This window comes from Acomys minous (genome assembly GCF_964271855.1).
Source record: "Acomys minous genome assembly, chromosome: 12".
In the NCBI taxonomy this organism is placed as follows: domain Eukaryota; kingdom Metazoa; phylum Chordata; class Mammalia; order Rodentia; family Muridae; genus Acomys; species Acomys minous.
The window spans coordinates 24,955,777-24,979,364 of NC_140493.1; the positions used below are offsets into that span (position 1 = coordinate 24,955,777).

The following is a 23,588-nucleotide window of genomic DNA, read 5'->3' on the forward strand; positions in this document are numbered from 1 at the left end:
GCGGGCGGGCAGTGGGGGCAGAACGGAAAACCTTTTTGTGTATCCTGCTCCATGAAGCCAATAGGGAAGCAGGAGGAGGTGAGGTTGCCATGGCGATGGTAGCTGTGTGCAAGGGGAGAGCAGCAGGGTTTAGAATTCCAGGAAGGAAGAGAGAGTGATGTCATCAGATTCCATGGACCAGCCCAGGAACCCCTGTGAGGTTGGTGGGGCGCTGGGTGTGTGTGGGGTGGGGGTGGAGTGGGAGTGTGTAGAGGGGAATGGTGGCCTCAGTTCGGTGTGGGGAGTCCAGTTCAAGCAGAGAGATTGTTGCTCGGAATTATGCTCATCTGCATTAATGTCTGATTTGAGGGAAAATTCCGTAAATCATTTACAAATTAGCAGGATATTTTCTTTGTTGAGAAAGGACATATTTCTTCCACAAAGGAGCTCATCAGATACAAAAAAGCAGTATCTTTTTAAAGCTAAATCTCTATAGTATTTGTGTATGCCTTTATGTCTTGCATGCGAGGGCACTTAGACGCATATTTTAGATATGTAGTTAGTTACCTCTGCACAATTCCTTTTATGGGGCTGCATGCAATTAAATGATTCATTAGTGCTTGAATATGGTTCTTATTTTCCTATGGATAGATGTGAATAAATTCTGAATTAAAAATTATGAAATCAAAGCGTTACTTTTCAGCAGAGAGGAAAACTATGCTTCAAGACAGTTTTGAGCACATGCATGTTTATATTGGTAGTCAAGGACAAATGTATTTGTTCAGATGTGATTCAAAGGATGATTTTTAAAAGGAAAAAAATGTAACAGGATCTGTGCATCCGAATGAGTACTGTCCTTCAAATAGTCACCTGAGCTCTGGCCATAGAAGCATTGCGCAAGACATAAAGAACTCTGGTTTGAGTCAGCTTCAGAAACCAGTGAGGAGGAAAACATTTCCATATCTAACTACGGACTTTCTATGAGAAAATGCAGTCAAAATTGGTTTTTCCTGATCTCGCTGTGTTAAAACCGTATCCATGCTTAAACAAGCCCCTATCCCAATTAAAGCTATCTCATGTCCTGAAGGCATGTTTGTTTTCTGAACAAGAACCGCTGTGTGCTATAGTTCTGCAGTGATGTCTTGAATGATGGTTGCATGTGAGAATAAGAGCATTAGCTTTCCCTGGATGGCATCTCTGTGGTGACCCACTTGGGTTTATTTGTTCAAATGTGCCACTGGGCAGTGCAGGGTTTGGTGGTGTGTATGCCAGCCTAGAGATGCTGGGAGCAGACTGGTTCTACTCTTCTCTAGCTGACCTTGGACGAGTCAGTGGTTCTTGCTGCATTGTTTTCCTCGTATATAAGTGAGTTGTGATGTAAGAACCAGCCTCAAAGTGCAGCTTGAGGATTAGGCAGGCCAGTATGGCAAGTATTTATACATTGTATGTGTTCTCAGTGCCTACTGACTGGTCACTAATAATGCATATTTCTTAAGCTGGTGTGATAGGACACTCAGAATCAAAGCACAGGGGTAGCTGAGGCAGGAAAGTTATGAGTCAAGGCCAGTTTGAGCTACATTCAGAGATGTTGTATCATAAAATAAAATGGGTTAGTGAGATGGCTCAGTGGGTAAGGTAAGGTCGTCAGGCCTGATGACCTGAGTTTGATGCTGTGTGACCTACATGGTGGAAGGAGAGGACTGACTGCCACAAACTCTCCTCTGACTTCTGTGTGCTTGTCCTGGCATGCCCCCTCTCCCCGAGAGAAAGAAGGAAGGAAGGAAGGAAAGAAAGAAGGATGTTTGAGAAGTATTAAAACCAAACAAGGACTAGGGACACGGCTTGGTAGCTAAAGGGGTTGCTGAACAGGTGAGTGCTGGGATTCGGATCCTCCGCACCATGTCAAGGCAGTTCTGGCTGCCTGTGTGCCCAGTGTGGGAGGCTGAGACAGGATCCCCACAGCAGTCTGGCTGGCATCACTGGCCAGTTTGTGAACTCTGGCTTCAGCAAGAGATCCTGCTTCAAAAAACTTGTATAGATTGAGGAAGGCAGCCTCCATCAGCTTCAGTCTCCCACACACACTAGCCAACTTGTACCTATTAGATACACATGCATTCACACTTATGGGAATACACACACACACACACACACACACACACACCAAACAAAAATGTATTTCTTAAGATGAAGAACTATGAGGAAGAAGTTATCTGGAACAGTGTAGTCCAATGGTCCCAGTTTGGTATTGGAATCCACCTGGAACCTTTTCTACGTAACATGGGCCCCACTAGAAGGGGCCCAGAACTTAAATAGGGTTTTAAATGGTTGCCCAATTATCACATAGTACTGAGAACCACGGAGAGGAACCTATGTAGGACCAGGTGCCTAAGCTTCATCATGCATCACCTGGAGGATGTGAGGGCTGCAGATGTCACTCAGAGCAGTAGCTCTGATTTCCAGAATCTGCATTTTAACAAGGAACTAAGTAACCTGTCTTTACATTAAAGTGTGAGAGGCACTGCTGGGAACAACTGGGTAGTAACATGTAGTTTCCTCCATAGCCAGAAGAGAATCAGTTTGTTAAGTCAGCATCCAGATTGTCCTGTTTTCCTTGGCCTCAAGAGCAAGGCTTGTCTGCACTAAGCCCGTGTTTAGCATGTGGTGAGAAGAACATCTGCAGTTATAGCTCAACCATAAGTAGCTGCTTGCTTAGCTCAGCTCGCCTTTCCTACTCTCACTGTACTCATTTGGTAATGGACGTGATTCCTAACTGGGACCTAACGTATACATTGTGCTTTATGCCAAAGTTACGGCTTTTTCCTCTCACTTCTCCTTTAGCCTTTGTTTCTCAGAAGGGCCCCTTCTTGAGTCTCAGTATCATCTTATCTCTTCCTTGCCACTTAAGCCGTCCCTCAGCTATCTCAAGTATTTAATTGTACACACAGAAAATTGTACAAACAGATTTTCCGTACAAAATACCGTCCATCAAAAGTTTATTCCTCCCAAGACAGGCTGAATGAGGAGGTTCTGAATAGTTGAGTGGATACAGGGTCCAAGTGTTTGAAGAGGAGGCAGATGAGACAGCTCTGTGAATTCCTGATAGCTGACCACAAGTTTAGGAAAAGGAAGTTTGTGCTTTTTAGAACTTAATCTTGGGAGAAAAAGGATTGTATGTCAGGAAAGGTACCATGACCATTTCAGATATAATTTGTGAATAAGAAAGTTGTGTTTGTTACCCTCCCGCCCCCCAAAATCAACCTCTCAGGTGGTTTTGTTTGAGGGTCCCTTGATCGGTCCTAAGCAAGAGTTAGCATGCTGGGCTGGAAAGATGGCTCAGCAGTAATAGAGTACTCACTGTTTTTGTAGAGGACCTGGGTTTCATCCTTAGCATTTACCTAGTGGCTTACAACTGCCCATTCTTCTTCTAGCCTCCATGGGCACCTGGCACGCCCATGTCGTGTATTTACATGTATTCAGGCAAAACACTCACGCACTAAGATTGAGCATGGCAGTTACCAGCTGACCGCCCAGTCATCAGCATGAGTATTGCTTTCCTCCTGAACAGGGAAGCTACACAGTGAAAGGAAGTTCAGGCATCTCTCTAGGCACCCCAGGAGAGACAGCAGGGGTTGGCATTGCACTGGGAGTGACACAAGAGAAGGAACGGGAAAGGCCCATTTGTACTTAGTCATGCAGATCTTAGGGGACAGAGAAGAAGAGGGGGATTGTGAGCTCAGAGCTTTGCTCTGTAAGGTAGGTTGACCTGCACGTGCTTCTCTTTTTTATGCTGAATCATAACATGTGTACAGTATAGGTCTAGTTACATACATGTTACAGATGAGAAAACAGATGACTAAGGCACCGTGCCAGTAAGCAATAGAGCTGGTTTGACGTGTAGAATATCTGTTTGAGACAAGAGGTAGCTATAAAAGCTAAATTGAAACAGTCAGTATGGACCAATAAAGTAAAAAAAGAAAAGAAAATATTTAGTCTATATTGACTTTTGGGTAGAATGGTTAATTTAAATATAGACTGTGATGTTCAACATATTAACCTATTTCAGAGGGATTTTTTGAATATTACAGAATGATCATTTGGGATGTTTCTTTTGTGCTCAGAAGCTAGTTGAGGTATGTTTTCTTGTTTTGTTTTGTTTTTGTTTTTTAAGTGTCACTAAGCCTTGGGCTTAGTGAAACACCACTTTTAATTGAGTATCACAACACACACTAATTTGTTGGTAGTTATCAGTTGGCAAATTTAGTCATAATAAGTATTGTAATCATGTCTGTGGTTCCATTCAAATCCAGATGTGGATGATTATCAATTATTGCACAAAACAAATTTCATTTTCTTAGAGAGTTCTAAGTTCCAGCTGGGAGACCCCTAAGTATGTAGTTAGAAAACTTAGGCGCCAGGCCACTTTGCTATTGACTGCCTATGAGGTCTTGGGCATGTCACCTCAGCCAGCCTGACTGGGGTTTCTGTTATCAGCCAGAAGGGAGAGCAGAGTTGCTCCTCAGTGTCTGCAGAGATCGGTTTCAGGGTCCACTCAGACATCCAGATCTCCTCACATATCTAATATAAAATGGGGTGTGTTTAAAATGTAATGCATGCACATATAATACCTTTATACCTTACATAACCTCTATATGAATTTACAAATACAGTGTCAGTGCTATGTAAATATTATTCTATGTTATTTAGGGAGTACTAATTAGGAAAATGCATATCTGTGTTCAGTACAGACAGTTCTCCCTACTGCTCCCTGAGTGTTTCCATCTATGGTCAGATGAATCACAGATACTGAAGTTACAGATATGGGGGTGGCGTGCACAGCTTAACGCTACCTGTCCTCCAGGACTGTTTCCTGTAAGATGTCTCACAGCAAGTTCTCCCTCAGCTCTATGACCACAGGCAAGGTGTCTTAAACCTGATATGGTTTTCCTGTGGGTATTATGGTGCAGGTAAGACACAGTTGTAAGCTGCAGTATGGGTGCTGGGAGTCAAAGCCACATTTTATGGAAGAACAGTCAGTGCTCTTAACTGATGAGCCATTTCTCCAGCCACAAGATTAACTTCTTAAAATGGAAAATTTGGTTGCATATAGTATATTCTCAGTGTCAAGCCTATCATTGCTTCATATTATTTGGACATTTTTCATGACCCCAGGAGAGCGCTGACCCTCTGTCTCCCTTTAGCAACCACCAGCTCTTTCTCTGTTTCTAGGAGTTTGATTGTTCTCCATACTTCATGTTCCTTTGTGTCTGGTTTCTTCCAGCAGTGCAGTGTACTGATAAGTTGCTATATGACACACATAGGTGGACTTTGGAAACATCTTTTTTCTTTTTCTTTTTGGTTTTTCAAGACAGATTCTCTGTGTAGCCCTGGCTCTCCTGGAACCCCCTCTGTAGGTCAGACTGGTCTCTAACTCAGATCCGCCTGCCTCTGCCTCTAAGTGCTGGAATTAAAGGTGTGCGCACCCCCCCCCCCCAAGCCTTGCTAGGCATCTTTCAATAGCCATAGAGCAGTCCTTTGTTTATGTAATTCATTCTTTGTGTTTGTGCACTGATGTGCTGGTCACAGTTGAAAATAGCACTGGGAGCAGTGCATCCAGGGATTGTGTGAATATCTGCTCTATGTTTGATTTATGTGCCTGAAAATGATGGGAAATGGCTGGGTCTCATTTAACTTCCCAAGGAACTGGCAAATTGTCTTCCATAACAGCTGGTCTTTTATGTCCCCACCAGGAATGCTTAAGGGTTTATCAATTTATTATTAATGAAGAACACACTAAGATAGGGAAGGTAAAGAGAACAATGTACGCTTGGTCTTTTGAGTTTATTAGAGCTCTGTATCTCAGATTTTGTCTGGTGGACTTATTAAATATTTATTTACCATCACTTCAGCACTAAGAATGAAATTGAGCTCAGGGAAATATATCTAATCCACTTAAGTGGTGCACAGACTAAGAAAGGACGACTGGAGAAGTGAAGGAAGGGAGATTTAAATAGCCTGTGAAGCTTCTTGAGCGTAAAGGACCTATTTCTCTGTACATTTCAGTGTTTAACAAAGTGATTAGCCTCCCAAAACCTCTCAGGCTCAGTGATTTGCTAGGACTTACAGCACTGAGCATGCAACAAGAGGATGTAGTGAATGACACCAGCTCAAAGAGAGAGTGCAAGAGGCCCCATACTGTCTAGGAAAGGCCAGGCTCTCTTTCTCAGTGGTGTTGCCCAGGACAGAATTTGTCACATTGAGTTGCAACAGTGCTGTCTACCAGGGAAGCTCAGAAAGACTTGAGTGCTGAGATGGATATGGTGGGCCTGTTCAGACAGGGGTACCCTATTCCTAAATTTCATACTCTCAGTAGGAAAGTGAGTGTCAACTGATAGGAGCCACTGTGACTGGTCGGGGGATGGGGTTGGGGTGGGGAGGAGGCGGGCAAGAACCCTGCCCAGATCTATGTTTCTAGACTCCAAGCATTCAAAGGGTAATAGTGGGGCTTGCTATGTCCCTCCGTGCATAGATATGTTCCTAGGCTTTATGAAGAAACATAAATAACATTGTAGAGAACCAGCAAAAACTGGAGCATTGAAGGGCTTAGTGGGGTGATATGTTAAGACAGTAAAATAAACAGTGTTTACTCTGTACTAGTAGGTAGCTTTTAATATTTCACTTCATCTCATTTATAGCAGTCTGATGGAATTGGACAGAAAATTTGATGAATGTAATGCAGGGTCGGGTTATGTTACTTGAGATAAAAGCTAAACAATGGCACGCATAGTAGTCAAAATAATGCACTAATATGATTGCTATATGATAAAACACAGTGTAGCTTTTATATAATAACACCTACTCTTGAAGTAGGATACCTAAAGAGCTGGGTTCCTCAGTGGCTCCTGTACTTTTCACCACGCCAGACCAGATCTGGACTTTGTTGGAGGGGGTACAGCTATAACTCTAGATGGCAGAGAATAAAGTCTCACACTAAATTGCCAGAAGTTCACCCTCTGGGATGCTGGAGAATTAAAGGGAAATTGACTCAGCAGAGAGCTTTGCAGAGGGCTCCTGGGGAAGCTTCCAGCTGGCGCTAGGAGCTGGATAGAAGGGAAACTGCTTTTCCTATAGGACAGGCTGGGACTTTCCCTCCTAAGGTATCTCTGCTGTGCCCTCTACTGACAAAGTTGCACATCACGCCTGCTAGCAAAGCAGAAATAAAGGCCTCAGATAGAAATCTGTGCAGATGCATAGAATGGGCATTTAATTTCATAACTTTAGAACTGAAGATGATAGTAATGGATGGAGACGCAAGTAACTTTTAAAAATGCAAAGAAGTTGGATCCTACATGGTGTATAAAGCTCTGCTTAGGATGGTGAACCTTAGAATGATTAAAGAGAATTTAGGGTGAATCTTTATGACCCTGGGTTTAGCCATGGATTCTTGGGCACAGCACTAAAGGCACAGAATACAGAAGAAAGAAACCAATGTGTTTGACTTGATGAAAATTAAAATTGTTAGCTGGGTGTAGCATCTCATGCCTGCCATGTCAGGACTTGGGAAGCTGAAGCAGAATTGTTGTGAGTTTTAGGTCAGCCAGGGCTACATAGCAAGATACTATCCCCAAACAACCCAAAATCTAGAAAAGACTTTCATACTTTTATGCATCAAAGGGCATTGATAACAGAATGAAAGGAACTCACTGATAGTAAAAATATTTGCAGATTTTTTATTTGTTAAGTGATTGATATTTAAAACACAACACTGACCAACTGGACCTAGTAGCTAAATAGTATTCCACAGTTCAACTGAACAAAATATTTAATAGACTGTCAAGATAGTTCTAGCAATATATACATAAATGATCAATAAGGACAGAAAAGATGCCCAATTGATTAATCATAAGAAAAAGAAAATTAAAGCTATCATTCGGTGCTACTTTACATCCACAGAATAGCTGTCATTAAAGGGAAAAAAAAGAGCAAAATACGCAAGTGTCTATGAGGATGGGGAAGAAATTGAAATCCTTGTACTGGTGGCTGGAGAGATGGCTCAGTGGTTAAGAGCATTGTATGCTTTCCCAGAGGTCCTGAGTTCAAATCCCAGCACTTACTCTCTTTTGGCATGCAGGTGTATACGCAGATAGAACACTCATATACAAAATAAATAAATCATTAAAATAAAGAAAAGAAATGCTTGTGCTGATAAGAATGAAACATAGATGCTACAACTGCTTTGGAAAGTAGGTAGCATTATGGAGACTCAAAATTTAGTATCACCAATGACATAGTTCTCCTCCTGGATATAAACCCAGATGAGCTGGAGGCAGGTGGTGAGCAGATGCTTGTCAGCTTTACCACAGTGGCCAATGGCAGAAGCAACCTAAGTGTCCAAGAGGGTTAAATATGCTGTCCATATACAGTGCAGTGCTACTGAGCCTTAAAGGGAGACAGATACTAAGGGTCTGCTCATAAAGTGCCTTAGTAGTCAGATCTGTGATGACTCAGTGTAGAGTGGTATTTGCCAAGGCATATAGAATAGAGAGTTAGTATTTAATGTACACAGAGATTCAATTGGGGAACCTAGAAAGTCCTAGGGATAGGCAATTGTAAAAATGATAAATTTTATATTTAATAGACAACAACTTTTAAAAAAGAGATTTATTAATTTATTATATATACAATGTTCTGTGCCTGCACACCAGAAGAGGGCACCAGATTTTCTTATAGATGGTTATAAACCATCATGTGGTTGCTGGGAATTGAACTCAGGACCTCTGGAAGAGCAGACAGTGCTCTTAAATGCCGAGCCATCTCTCCAGCCCCCACAACTTTTTCAGAATGGGAAAAAAAAACTGCTTAAGAATATTTATATAGATTAAATGCACACACACACACACACACACACACACACACACAGTTAAATAATAAAAGCAAGGACAAGGTAAATGTAAAAAACCGGGGGTGGATGGCAGCAGCATGTCCTGCCTAGTGTACAAAGCACATTTATTATAAAAGGTAAACTTGCTTGCTTACTTAAAAGTAATCCCGTTTCTTCTTCAGATGCCTCGCTAATGATTTTGTTTATTTATTTGTTAATTTTTGTTTGTTTTATTGTTTCAGTTTTTTTGTTTTGTTTTTTGTTTTTGTTTTTTCAAGACAGAGGTTCTCTGTGTAACTTTGGCTGTCTTGGAACTCACTCTGTAGACAAGGCTGGCCTCAAACCCGCAGAGATCTGCCTGCCTCTGCCTCTCAAGTGCTGGGATTAAAGGTGTGCACCACCACTGCCCTGCTACAATTCATTTATTTAATTTTTGTTCCTTCAAAAAGGGTCTCAAGCTGGCCTTGAGCTTTCTGTGTAGCTGAAGCTAGCTGTGAGCCCCTGATCCTCCTGCCCCTACCCCTGGAGCACTTGGGTTACAGAAATGTGCACAGAAAAGTCATTCCTGACTTTTAAACATAGTTTTGCTCTCTACCCCTAGGTCCATTTCTAGCAGGTCTTGCTGTGTCACCTGGGTTAGCCTTGTACATCATTTCTAATGTGACCATCACTCATTCTTAGCAAGTTTTTAACATCTCTGAGACTGGATGGTCACTTGCCACATGTCTCAGGAACTGATGTTAGAGAAAGCGAAGAGAGCTTAGTTCTTTGGAGATGTGGGAAGTTGTGGAATACATATTCACTCATTATGTAGTTTAGAAACTGCAACCTGGAAGTCATTCTTTTGAGTATCTCTTGTGTTAAATTCTGTGCCAGGTAAGCTTGTCCTGTGTTTCCTAACCATCACTGCCATGTAAAGCAGACAGTCTCTATTATATAGTTCAGAAATGGAGGTGTGGCTGCTTGCTAGCATCAGGCAGTTAGAAAGCAATGTAGCCAGTATTTGAAAATGAATCTTTCTGAGTTCTAAAGCCTACACCTTCCCTGCTGTAAGGAGACAGGAGTTGTATGTGTAAGTTCAGTGGTCAATAGGATTTGTGAGCAGGGAATTCTAATTTCTCAGGCCAGGCAAGGCCTTTTACTTGGCACTGGTTTCTTTGAAAGGTGAACTAGGGATCTTCTCTCAACCTCTCAGCCTCCTCTCTAAAGAAAGGAGTTGATTTATCTTTTAGATCTTATGGCTTACTGGAAGATGGGCTATGAGGAGCCTGCATAGTATCCATCTAGATTTTGGTATGAAATGTATTTAAACCATGGATATTTCTAGTTATAACAAACAAGTAGTAAAATTAGCAAGGTCAGAGTGTGTGTATGTGTAACAAAGAGCTGTCATCCATTTTGGTGACCAGGAGGTGCAGTGAGCTGTTTTGTAATGGCAAGAAAGCTTAGTTTACCAGTTAGCAATTGAACCTTAAACTGGAAGCATGCTAGACCTACTAGATCTCTAACCCCTTAGAAATTCTCATCTTATAATTCTGTGATATGGGAGCAGAGTAGTACTCACGATTGCTTAGCAGTATCTCTTGTTGAGCTAGAGGTGTTTGTTGCTGGGCTTCTGTTTGCACATATTAGCATGTACAGCTTAGGCTAGAGTTCTGTGCCTGTGGTATTTGCTTCCTTCTCTGTTTAAACTAGAGCCAATACTTGAAAAAGAGCAACTTGCAGTGAACAAGGTAATGGAATATCTTGAGGAATTGCCCCCCAATCCAGATGGTGTAAATAGTTTCTCTTTCTATTGTTCCAAATACATGCAAAGCAATGAATTCATTTCAAACAGAGATTAAGTCACGAGGCAGTCTGAGTTTGCAGCATTGCCCAAGCTGTTAAATGTGCTTCCTTTATTCTCCTGAGGCATACATTTTGTTTTATTCAGTGAGCACTCCATCATTGTATGAGAGAGAGAGAGAGAGAGAGAGAGAGAGAGAGAGAGAGAGAGAGAGAGAGAGAGAGAGAGAGACGGGGAGAGGGAGAGACAGACAGATAGACAGACAGACAGATATTGATTATGAGAACATGAGCAAGAGAGAATGGGAATGAACATCCAAGGGCGTCTGGAAGAGTCCAGAGCAGAGAGTAAAGCCTAGTGAATAGCTTGCACTCACAAGAACAGCAGCGAATAGCAGGTTACAAGCAGGGCGAGTAGCTGTGCAGAGGGAAGGGCTGCAAGCCCTGAGAGGGGGTTTGAAATGATTAACAAGTACTTGTGAATAGGGACTGAGGGAGCCTGGAGGGTGGAATGAACTTTCATATGCAGCCACAGGTATATGTCAATGGAGCCATATGTCCCTTCTGCCAGAGGTAAGGGAAATGACTTTGTTTGGCAGATGGGAACCAGCTTCGCACGTGAGTGCTGGCTTTTATCTAACGTCAGAAATCCTCCTGTAGTCCAAAGTGAGCTCATTCTTGGATATTTGGACTGCCTGAGACCTAACAGTGGGATAACATTTGAACTTTTAAATTGTTTAGCTTATTTCATTGTATATTTATTGTTTCTGCCTCTACTCCCACCCAGCCCTCATCACTGGTACTTACCATATGATAAACCTTTATACAACTTTTTAGGTGGGTAAAGCATGCCCTGATGAGTACATAAGGCAGGAGGAGAGGCAGTATGCTGTCTCCTTAGGCTCCTGGGAGACTTAGCCCTAGTGCTGTATGGTCTGTATCCCGGCTGTACTTGTGAACTTGATGCTCTGCATTAGCACCTCCCAGTTGTATTTTAAATTGCTTTAATGGTACCATGTCCATGAAGTATTCTTGGAAATGGTGGCTTTAAAAATTTTTTTTTGCTCATACTTTGTACATATTTTAGGTAATTCAGAATGATACTGATAATTTTCAAAATAACTTATTTACTTTAATTTTTTTTACATAATTTTTAAGTGGCTTTTTAAAAAGCCACCATATCAAGAGCAGATTGTATGCATGAGGCCCTCGGCTGGGTTCTCTGTCTTTGGGATGAAGGCAGAAACTGACCATGGCCAAAAAAAAAAAAAAAAAAAAAAAAAAAAAGAACTGTTTTCTGTGTAGCATGCACCAGTTAGTCACAGTTTAATTGGATGTTTTATCCTAATAAAAAGTTAGGAATGGGGGCTAGAGAGATGGTTCAGAGGTTAAGAGCACTGACTGCTCTTCCAGAGGTCCTGAGTTCAATTCCCAGCAACCACATGGTAGCTCATTACCACCTAGAATATGATCTGATGCCCTCTTCTGGCCTGCAGGTGTACATTCAGGCAGAGCACTGTATACATAATAATAAAAAAAATATTTTTTTAAAAGCTAAGGATGCTAGGCTGTGCACTTCCTCCCCCCTAAAAAGGGTCCTGTGGTTCTTAATAGCTTCACTAATTTGCTTTCTAGTCATAAGGACTATGCCCTTCAGTAGCAAGGACACTGGTGCCTTGGTTGTCAAACAGACATTGTTCCATAGTTGACGGTTCTCATGCTTAAATGGATCTCTCATACCTAGGTGTGCCAGTGTTATTTGTTTTGCTGTGTCACTTCTCAGTGTCCACTTGCACACCCAGCATCCATTGTGGTTGCTCTACTTGACAATTACTTATGGCTCTTGTGTTGCCCTTTCACATGTTCACACAGGTTTAATTGTGGCCTCTGTAGCTAATAAGCATTTCTGTGGTTGTGATTACACTTATATGTGTAATTTAATTAATTAGTTAACTTACGGGTTTTTGAAACGTAATCTTACATAGTCTGGCCTGGCCTGGAATTCATTGTCACCAAGGACAGACTTGAATTCCTGGTCCTCCTGTCCCCTTTCCCCAGGATTATAGGCTCATGCTACCATGCTCTGCTTGTATGCACTTTATTTCTATTTAGCCTGTTAACTTTTCTTATAATTTCATCCCCGTTTTTAACTTTCACACCGATTAAATACTCAACACCGGGCCAGCAAGATATCTTAACTGTGTAAAGAACATGCTACACAAGCTGAATTATGTAAGCTTAAGTCATTCTTTAAAAAGGAGATTTTTCCCTTTATTTTTAAACTTGCACATAGGATGTTGAAATCACATAAATGATAACATTTCCCCATTGTGAGGTGACTGGCAATAGGAGCAATCCACACATGTGCTCCCTGAGCACATGAACTGGAGAGAACAGTGGGGCTCTAAGATCACGTAGCACTATGTATTTTTGTCCCATTGCTTGTCAGTGGCCCCTGCACACTCAGGTTTCCTCATGAGGTATGATGATTCCTGCTCGTGCAATCTTGACAATTGTAATCTCATGGATGGGAAGTGGTGTTTGAGCTCTAAAAGGATGCCCACAGGCTGGGTGGTTTTAAGCACAAAGTATAACAGAGGAATTTCAGTATTCATCAGCAAAGCAAGTAGGGTGGGAATGCCTGTTGGCACTTAGCAGAGTGCTGTGCCAGAGCAGCATTGGGGATGAGTGGAGTGCAGTGTGTGCATTAGTGGAAATGAGGTTCACGCAGCAAGTTGCTAGAAAACACATACTGCAAGATTAGTATTTATAAAATCCAAAGCCAGGAGAAGTTAATGCATTGTTAGAGACGGGTGTCTACAAGGTGAAAAGGAAAGGCAGGCCTTTTTATTTAGTTAGACCACTCTGAGGCATGGCTCTCCAGCACCCATGAGTTCCCAGGAGCCTGACCTTATTTTGGTATGACAGGTGTTGTTGTTGTTCCATCTTTGCTTCTAGTGTTTTCTAACAATGCTTGCTTCTAGGATCATGATCTTTTCTTTTTCTTTTTAAACAGTTTTCTGTACTGTTGGTTTCTAGAATGTCAGGGCATAAGATGTGTGTGTAGACTGTCGTTTTGGGGGTATGGGTCCTTGTTAGCAAGCACTTGGGCTTTTTGACTACTGTCTTAATCATCTGTGTACCCCCTCTGAGACTATGCTGCGGTAATATGGAGTGGTCATTGAGATGAGAACCTGCAACATGGAAGAACAGGGGCCCTGAGCTCTAGGTGCCACAGGCCCCAAAGATAGGAAACACACCGTTACATGCTCCTGTGTCAACTCTTTGTTCTCTTCCTCTTCCTCCTATCCTTGAGTCATACTGCTTGGACTACCTAAGATCTGTGCGCTTTCTTTGTCATTAGCACTGTTAGAAAATGACATTGAGGTAAAACTGCAGAGTCCAGATCAAGTGAGGTACGTGTGGATTTCAGGAGCCGTGATCCCTGTCTTCTCCTGTCTAGTCTTCCTGCCTTGCCCTGCCCCACCCTGCCCTACCCCACTCTGCTCCCCCATTTTTATAAGTAATCTGTGTTTCTTTCCTGTAATTGCTAATGTGAAAGAGCCAACATTGCCTTTGACTATTATTGTTTTTAATTTATTTTAATATCTTTTTAATAAAAAATGTATGTGTATACACATATGTACATAAAATACAAATACATGCTACAGTACATGTGTGGAGGTCAGAGGACAACTTTGAGGAGGCAGTTCCTGCCTCCTCCCCTGTGGATCGAGAGATTGAACTCACGTCCTCAAACTTGGTGGCAGGCACCATTTTGCTGGCCCCTATTATTTTTTAAGGGAAGAGACTGACTATTAATTTCATCTTTCTGGAGGATTGGTGGTGGTTAGTATAATCACGGAGCTGTGCATCTGTCACCAATACCTAATTCCAAGCAGTCTCACTACCCCAAATAAAACCTGTTAATGGTTACTGCTCATTTTTACCCCATTGTCTCTGAAACCACTCACCTAGTTTCTGTCACCATGGATTTGTCAGGTTTGGACATTTCCAATGAACAATGAAATTTGTGGCCATTTTCTCTCTGGTCTTTTTTTCACTCACTGTGATGTTTCTAGGATTCATCTACACTTAGTATTCTGTTCCTTTAATTGTTCCGTTCACCGTTTACTCTCTGAAATTAGGCTGCACTAAACACTGTCTGATTGGATATGTGGAATTTCTGGGTCATGTGGTAACAATGTGTTTAATTTTTAAAAGTTTTTTTATCTTTCTAACTGTGTGTATGTGTGTGTGTGTGTGTGTGTGTGTGTGTGTTTGTATGTGTGTGTTGAGTATGTACATGTGAGTGCTGGAGCCCACAGGTGCTACAGGCAGTGAATCCTCAAAGCCAGAGTTATGAACAGTTCTGAACCTTCTGACTTGGGTGCTGGGACTGAAATGGAGGACTCTGTAAGAATCGTCTGCACTCTTAGCCACTGAGCCATCTCGCCATGTCTAGCTTTGTACTTAACCTTTTGGGGGACTCTCAGCTGTTTATTAGGTGACTGTACTACTTTCTGTTTTTACCCGAGCTGTATAGAATCTTGATTTTTTACCCCCATCCTCAGCACTTTCTATTTGTCAGACTTATGATTATACCTACCCCATTGTGTGTTGTCTTTGTGGTAGGGTTGTGTCAGTGGCTAATGACACATGGCCTCTTTCCATGCACTTTTTCTTATCTGACATCTTCATATCTTTTGGAGAACTGACTGGCCAAACTCTCATTTCATTTTCAAGTTTTTGTAAGTGTGCTTTATATACTTGCATACTTCCCCCTTATCGAATATGATTCATAAGTGTTCTCCATTGTGTAGATTACCTTTGTTCCTGGTGGACTTTAAAGTGCAATAGTTGTAATTTTTAGTGACATTTAATTGATCTCACTTTCTTGTTTCCCATGGTTTTGGTATCATAGTGGAGAAATTGCTGCTTTTCCAAGGTACTGAAAGTTTTCTTCATACAACCTTACAGTTTTACATCAATCTATCTTGAGTTAATTTAGTACATGGCACGGGTCTTTAGCTCCTTTCACATGTGGATATCCGTTCATCCAATTGTCTCATCAGCATTTCTTGAAACAAAACAAAACAATCCTTCCTGCCCTTGACTTTCTTGGCATCCTTAAAAGACATTAATTGCTTATAATTGTGGTTTTTTCCCCCATAATTCTCAGTTATACTTTTGACCTACATGTCTAGTCCTTGCCCCTCCCCTCTCAGAATCACCAGGCTTTTATTTAAATCAATATAAAAGGGCTGGGGTAGTAGCTCAGTGTTAGACTGCTTGCCTTGTGCATGTAAGGCCCTGGGTTAACTTCCCAGCAGCATACATACACACAAAGAAATGGATGTAGGGAGCATAGTTCATCCTATGCACAAGCAGACATGCCTGCCCTTAGTGTCACACTGTCCTGATTGTCATGGCTTTGTAGTAAGCTTGGAAATCTTATTCTTCAGCTTGTTTCTTCTCAAAGTTTTTGGTTTGATATACATGGATTGTTTTTTGTTTTTTGTGGTTTTTTGTTTGTTTGTTCATTTGTTTTGTTTTGTTTTTTGTTTTTTCGAGACAGGGTTTCTTTTTGTAGCCTTGGCTGTCCTGGACTCACTTTGTAGACCAGGCTGGCCTCGAACTCACAGTGATCTGCCTACCTCTGCCTCCCGAGTGCTGGGATTAAAGGTGTGCGCCACCACTGCCCAGCGATATGCGTAGATTTTTAAAGCAGTTATCTCTTAATACTGAGCAGTGTTTTTTGCTTTGTTTTGTTTTTGAGGAGACTATAAATATTTAAGTGTCCAAAAGAAATACAGGTCCAGAAAATAACTTAGATTAGAATTCCTAGATTATGTAAGACCAGTTCTACTCATTTGCTTAAATATTCCTTTAAGTGTCTACTAGTGTTAGTCATTGTGCCAGTTCTTGGGAGGGAATGAATGAGGCATGGTTTACAAGACACGGTGGCCCTCTATAAGCTCAAACTGACTCTACCTCCTACGGTGGTTTTTGTTTGTTTGTTTGTTTGTTTTTTGGGTGTTTTTGCTTTTGTTTGTTTCTTGTTTTTCTTTTGAGACAGGGTTTCTCTGTATAATAGCCCTGGCTGTCCTGGACTCACTTTATAGAACAGGCTGGCCTTGAACTCACAGAGATCTGCTTGTCTCTGCCTCCCAAGTGCTGGGATTAAAGGCATGGGCTACCACACCAGGTTACCTCCTATATTTTTGAAGGGAGTGCAGACTTTGACTCTATGTGAATATATAGCCATACTTTGAATATAATTATATATTTGATATGTAACTGCTTACGTGGAAAGTTTGTTCTCCTCCCATGAAGCCCCATCAGTGAAGTTCCTCTTCTCTATAGTGTGAGTGAAAGAAAATCCAAGTGCCTGGAAGAGGACTGGGCTATTTAAATAGCTGCATTGAGTTCTTAGAAATTACAAAAAAATTGTATGCGATCTTTTCTCCTTTGTGTATATACTGTCTCTTTCTAAAGGTCCTTGGGAGGTGAGGACATTGTTTTACTCACCTTTCTAATGTCTTCAGTCATTTAACATTAATTTGGCATTTTTATTACTTGTATCTGTTGCCTGAATGATTAAGTGGGTGCAGTCAGCCAAAGTGGGAGCTCCTGATGTGTGTGCTGAGGTACTGAATTAGTTGCTTAGCTTTTGTTGGCTAGCACCTCTGCCCTCGGGGATCTTGATTTAATTTAATTGTTTGCTATGAAGAACATTTCTGAAAGGAAGAAATTAAAATAATAAATAACATGGAAAGTGAACTGTGCAAGTATTTAAGTGATACTAACTTGTAAGGGCCACAGGTGGGGGAGTCTTGAGCAGACGTGGAATTTCATCTGGGTTTAAAAGAACTATAGAAAAGAACTGGAACTTTACCAGTTAACAAGCATTTCTTAGCTGCTGGTGGTGGTGCACCCCTTTAATCCCAGCACACAGGAGGCAGAGGCAGGTGGATCTCTGTGAGTTCGAGGCCAGCCTGGTCTACAGAGTGAGTCCAGGACAGCCAAGGCTATACAGAGAAACCCTGTCTCAAAATCAATCAATCAATCAAACAAACAAACAAAAAACACAAGCATTTCTCCACAGGGTGAGTGCACATGGAAGCTTGTGGAACTCTCGTTCTCCTAGGTCAGCTCTGGGTCTGCTCTAACTTCTGGGGTGGATGAAGTTAGGACTTAACTCTCCCTGTGCCTCAGTAGTACTCCGCTTGAAGTACACGAGGAAGGAAACACTTCACTTGCATAAAAGGAACTAGGGTTTGTCTGTGGTGTGTTTCTGCTTATGGCACCGTAGGACTTATGGCACTGTAGGCAGGTAGAGTATAGAAATGGCAAATTTTGGGAACTTGGGCAGAAATTCATATTTGATTAGTTTGGATGATTTTGATTCTTAACATTTCCTTTTCTTTTAAAGTTTGATTATTATTATTTATTTTTGGTCTTAGAACGAGCCACTGACCCCGGGTTATCATGGATTCCCAGCACGGGACGGCCAGGTAGGTGTCTACTGCTTCTGATTCTGTAAGTGTGTTATGAAAGGATTCACTAAGAGACGAACAGTGACTTGTACTAAAATTACTTATTTTGGAAGATAATATAGTTTGTTTCACAAATGAATTTGCTTTTAGAGATGATAAATTAAGCACATTTCTTAATCCTAAAGGTATTATAGTTGTGATATTTAAATTTTGGGTCTTATAGGAGAATCAATCTCTCAGCAGTATATCTTCTCTAATGCCTTTCATCTCTAGGCTGTATTTTTAGCCTGATTTTCTTGGCACCTCCTATTTATTTATTTATTTATTTATTTATTTATTTATTTATTTTGAAGGGTGTCCCATTTCAAGACAGTGTTTCTTTGTGTTGCCTTGGCTGTCCTGGAACTCACTCTGTAGACCAGGCTGGCCTCAAACTCAGAGATCCACCTACGTCTGCCTCCTGGCCTCCTGAGTGTTGGGATTAAAAGTGTTAGCCACTACCTCCCAGTGGACCTCTTATTTCTTAATAATGGACTTATCTTTTTATTTTTGTCACTTGGATTGTGGCTGTACAAATTTTTGGAGTCTTTGCAATAATCTGTAGCAAGACAATTCCATTCTTCTTCCTGGGGTTGTTCTTAGCCATGTGGGTGGGTTGTATACAGGAAGGCTTGCTGGAGAGAAAGCAGTTTCTGTTGCCTTTGTTGTTAGCTTGATGGTCCCAAGCTCTCCTGCAGCCTGGGCAGAAGTACTTCCTACAAGACAGCCTCAGGACATCCAGTGTGAGCCTCAGGACAGCGGGTGTGTAAAACCTCCAGTCTCAGGACAGCTAGTGTGAGCCTCAGTACAGCTAGTGTGTAAAACCTTCAACCTCAGAACAGCCAGTGTGAGCCTTAGTACAGCTGATATGTAAAGCCTTCAACCTCAGGACAGCCTGTGTGAGTCTCAGATAGGCCTGATGTGAGCCTCAGTACAGTTGGTGTGTAAAGCCTTCAGTCTTAGTACAGCAGCTGGTGTGTAAAGCCTTCAGTCTTAGTACAGCTTGTATGAGCCTCAGGTACGGCTGGTGTGTGCCTCAGTACAGTCAGTATGTAAAACATTCAGAGTCTTTATGTTATTTAAAGACATAGGCGGGAGCAGAGGTAAGGTAGGACCCATAATAAGGCCATCCCTTAGGGAAATGATGTGAATGAGCTTCATCTTGTCAGCAGGATATTGACTTTTTAAAGGATGTTTGAAAGGATGATTTCTGGTAACTTTGGAGGCTTACGCATGTTACACTTGTCCGTGGAACACATGGTGTGGCAGGGCTAAGCGTAAGCTTGGGTGGTTTCCGGTCTAGTAGGTAACTGAATCTCATCAGATCTGCTAAAGCCGATCTCACTAGGATAATCAGCATGCCTTTGCATGATTGCCTTCCACTTTAAAGACTATTTGCCTAGTGCTTGCATTTTCGCCAGGTTGACGTCAGAGTGCCCACAGGAAGGATAGGAAAGACAGTTGTTTTCAAGGGCTCCTCTCCCAGTGACCGCTTCTGCTTGAAACAGAAGATGGGAGCTTTTATTGAAAGATGTGGTCACTGACCCCGAGTCCAAAGAGAGTATAGAAGTTGCGCATGCTTTTCTTTTTAGCGTAGGTCTGCTCTGGAGTGTACTGGTTATGGTTCTTATGACCTTTGACAGTTCTGTATCTTGGCTATATATCAGAAAGAAGATGCTGGTGCCTGGAGATGAGCCCCTGCAGATTCCGGCTGAGCAGGCCTCAGATTGGCTTTAGTGGCTCTAATGTTAGCATCCCTGCAGGCGGTTCCATCATGTGGAGCGTGAGCTGGAGTGGGGGGCGGGGCTGCTTGGTAAGAAGGGACTTTCCTTTGTATGGCCCTTTGCATTTCACCTAGGGTGCTAACATATAAGAGATCACATCCAATCTCCTAATCTGGTCTTGCATGGTAACACACATGGTTCATTATTTAAAAATACATTGCCTATTTGGGGGTCAGAAGGTAGGTTAATTGATGTACCTGTAGGGAAATAGAATTTAAAGGCTCTGAAGAGTACTGTCCAGTTTTGTGTTCCTGTGCGGACTGCAGATCAATGATGAGCTAAGAAAAGAGCTTAGTAAGAATCTGTAAAAGCCCATACATCAGTCTCAGCCCCACACTCTTTTTCTCTTCTTTTGCAGCAGGAAGCTGCCTGTGTATCCGTGTGACCATTACTTGGGCTACTGTGCTGTAGCCTGGTGCAGACTCTTTGCCATGGGGTAAAGCTGCCGATTTTACTTGAACATTCCAATGGTGAAAGGCTTATTTCAGTTTATTTTCTTGGGCTTTGTTTAGTACTCTTGTTGGGTCTTTGAATTTTAGGGATCTTAGAAGAGTGTGTAGATGCAGATACTGAATAGCTGCTTGCTGTGGTTGGTGGGGACAGAATCCAAGGAAGTTCTGCTAATTAATGCGCCTAACCTTGCGAACTCTCACTTGATGCTCTGAGATTTGGGAGGCATTTATCAGTGTGAAACAGTGGTCACTGAGCAGATTACACTAGGCAGGAACTGAACTTGTGATCTTTACAGCTCCCAAGTGTGGATTTGTCTCAGCAAATCCAGGAGCTGGGGTGGGGGTGGAGTGGTGGGGTGAATTTTAGTTGTGTCATTATTTGCTTTCCTTACTCTGTTGGGATTCTGCTCTAAACATGTAAGAACTATTTCTGCCCAGGACTCACATCAGCGTTCATGCCTTTCTGATTGTTGTGGGATGCTGTCATCAGTGATTTCCCCTTTCATCGTCTCAGGCTTCTCTCACAGTAGACGAGGCAAGTGTTCCCTTTGGAAAGGTAAGGAAACCAGTAAAATAAATGCCTTCCCAAGGGTGCAGTTTGCTGCAGCACTTGATCAGGTCTTAAACTTCCCTTGTGCTTGTGTCCTTTCCTTCAAAATGGAGGTGATCAGCACTCGCTCGCTCATGCTTTTATCCATGTAGAGGTTTCCTAGACTTTGTGGTGCTCAGCCATAGATCTGGTAGGAGTTCATTATCAACTTAGTGCACCAGCATTTCACTGTGTCTGCAGTACATTCATCACACTATAAATGATAAGACATCATTACGTTAAAAACCCATGAAGAAAGGCCTTCTGGTGCCTAGTGGTGCCTGCCTTTAATCCTAGCACTTGGGAGGCAGAGGCAGGTGGTTCTCTGGGAGAGAGAGAGAACAGCCTAGTCTAGAAAGCGAGTCCAGCACAGCCAGGGATCTGTTACACAGAGAAACCCTGTGTAAACAACAAAAACCAAGAAGAAGAGCAGAGGAGAACCCATCTACTGGTAAGGGTTTCATTTTCTTTTTAGTGGTGTTTTTGAGACAGGATCTTTCAGTGTAGCCCTCGCTGTCCTGAAACTCTCTTTGTAGACCAGACTAGAACTCACAGAGATCTGCCTGCCTCTACCTCTCACATGCTGAGATTAAAGGTGTGCATTACCACTCCTGACATGATACTTTTGTTGCTGTTTTAATTTTTACTTTATGTGTATGGGTGTTTTGCCTGCATGTATGTGTGCCAGGAATGGGCTCCAGGCCACTGGAACGGGAATCACAGGTGGTTGTGAGCTCCCATGCGGGTGCTGAGCACTGAACCAAGTCTGATGCAAGAGCAGCCAGCGTTCTTTTCTCCCCCAAGCCAGTGCTCTGAACATTTTTTCTAGCTTTATTTTGAGTTTCTTTTCTTCTTTTTCAGGTTTTTGTTTTTGCTTTTTAAATTATTTTATATACACAAGTACTCTGTCTTCATGCACATCAGAAGAGGGCATCAGATCTCATCACAGATGGCTGTGAGCCACTATATAGTTGCTGGGAATTGAACTCAGGACTTCTGGAAGAGCAGCCAGTGTGTGTCACCTGAGCCATCTCTTCAGCCCACTTTGGGTTTCTTTTTTCTTCCCAGATAGAGTTTCTCTGTGTAGCTTTGGCTGTCCTAGACTCGCTTTGTAGACCAGGCTGGCCTCAAACTCACAGTGATCCACCTGCCTCTGCCTCCCAAGTGCTGGGATTAAAGGTGTGCACCACCAGGCCCAGCTACCACTTTGGGTTTCTTAAGCAAGGTTAGCATAAACTTTTTTCCTGTGCGGTCACTTGGATGGCAGTCCGTTTCATTCAGAAAGTGCTCAAACACACTAGTACTTTCTATAAAAGCAGAGAAGGCAAACTGTTCGAGTTTCGCAGGAGTAGAATCATCTCAAAAAAGCTAAATATTTATCAAAGCCATGTATGAGTTTAGGCTGCTATTGCCATTTAGTGGTTTAGAATTCTAGCTACTGAGGGCTGGAGAGATGGCTTAGGGGTTAAGAGCACTGGCTGCTCTTCTGGAGGACCTGGGTTCAATTCCCCTCATCTACATGGTAGTTCACAACTGTCCATACCTCCAGTTCTAGGGGATCTGTACCCCTCACACAGGCATACATGCAGGCAAAACACTAGTTCACATAAAAATATACTGCTGTTGTTCTCTCCTGTCCCCCTCTTACTGCTGTGGCCCTTTTCTCTTTGCAGTTCATCTCCCTCCACCCCCAGCTCGATGGGTTTGCTTAAGGTGCTTTTAGAAGCACCCAGTGAGAAGTTATTTACAGTAGCATTGCTATATCACTGGACCCATTGCCTACCTAGAAATCCTTGGCGATACGCGAACCTCCTGAGCCCCATCCTGCTCCATGATGAGTGTTGATGGTCCAGCTTTGTGCAGCTAACTACAGCTGCTGTGAGTTCAAGGATGCCACAAACACGTCATACCTGAAACAGCATTCTCTGATGCTCCATCCCCTTCTCAGTTTTTTCGTTCTTTCTGCCCTCTCTTTTGTGGTGTCTTGAGCAGGTGACATAGATGTCTCGTTAATGGCTGAATACTACATGATAACAACACTTTGCTTGATTATGTATGAGTTAATACTGCCCAGTGAGGAGGGGTTCCTCTGGCCAAAGCTGTCAGCAGCACTTACCTGTGGGGATAAGCATATATGTGTAGATGGCAACTTGATGAGCTCATCGCGTCCATTCAGGAAGAACCACAGTTGCAGCTTCTCTGCTGAGACCTACGACTCCATATCATGCTCTCACGCTTCTGACCAGATTTATAGCACCAGACATGGATTCCTTCTTGTGAAACAGACTTGATTACAGTCTAAAGGTGGTTGGTTGATTATCCTTATAAAAGGCATGCCGCTGTTGCACTAGTGGACGCATCTTGCCTGACCAGTGTCGGTATTACAGCCAAGTCTCCTGCTAAATGAGAGATTTTGCCATGCACATACTTACAGATGTACCCAGGTATAGTAAGAATGAGACTGTTTGTGAGCTTGCATTGCTTTCTTTAAATGGGAGGATAATTACATGTGTCAGGTTTTGTTTGTGTGTAGAAGGGACTTAGGAATGGTGGTCCAATTAGAAGAGGGCTTAAGTTCTCTAT

At 42.3% G+C, this 23,588-nt stretch overlaps 1 protein-coding gene across 35 annotated transcripts in view; it reads left to right on the forward strand.

The window, feature by feature from the left end:
• The window catches only part of RBFOX2 (RNA binding fox-1 homolog 2), a 237,039-nt gene that overhangs the window by 59,637 nt on the left and 153,814 nt on the right, over nucleotides 1-23,588 (forward strand). For 23 of the 35 annotated variants that reach the window (XR_014773284.1, XM_084750905.1, XM_084750909.1 and 20 more), the window contains exon 2: nucleotides 18,109-18,159. Coding sequence is in view for 34 of the 35 variants with exons in the window: in XM_084750905.1 (XP_084607031.1) it covers nucleotides 18,109-18,159 (51 nt within the window). In the remaining variant the exon portion in view is untranslated. Of the gene's footprint in view, nucleotides 1-38; nucleotides 200-18,108; nucleotides 18,160-23,588 lie in introns of those variants that run through there. The other 12 variants (XM_084750910.1, XM_084750908.1, XM_084750922.1 and 9 more) reach the window with 11 other exon arrangements.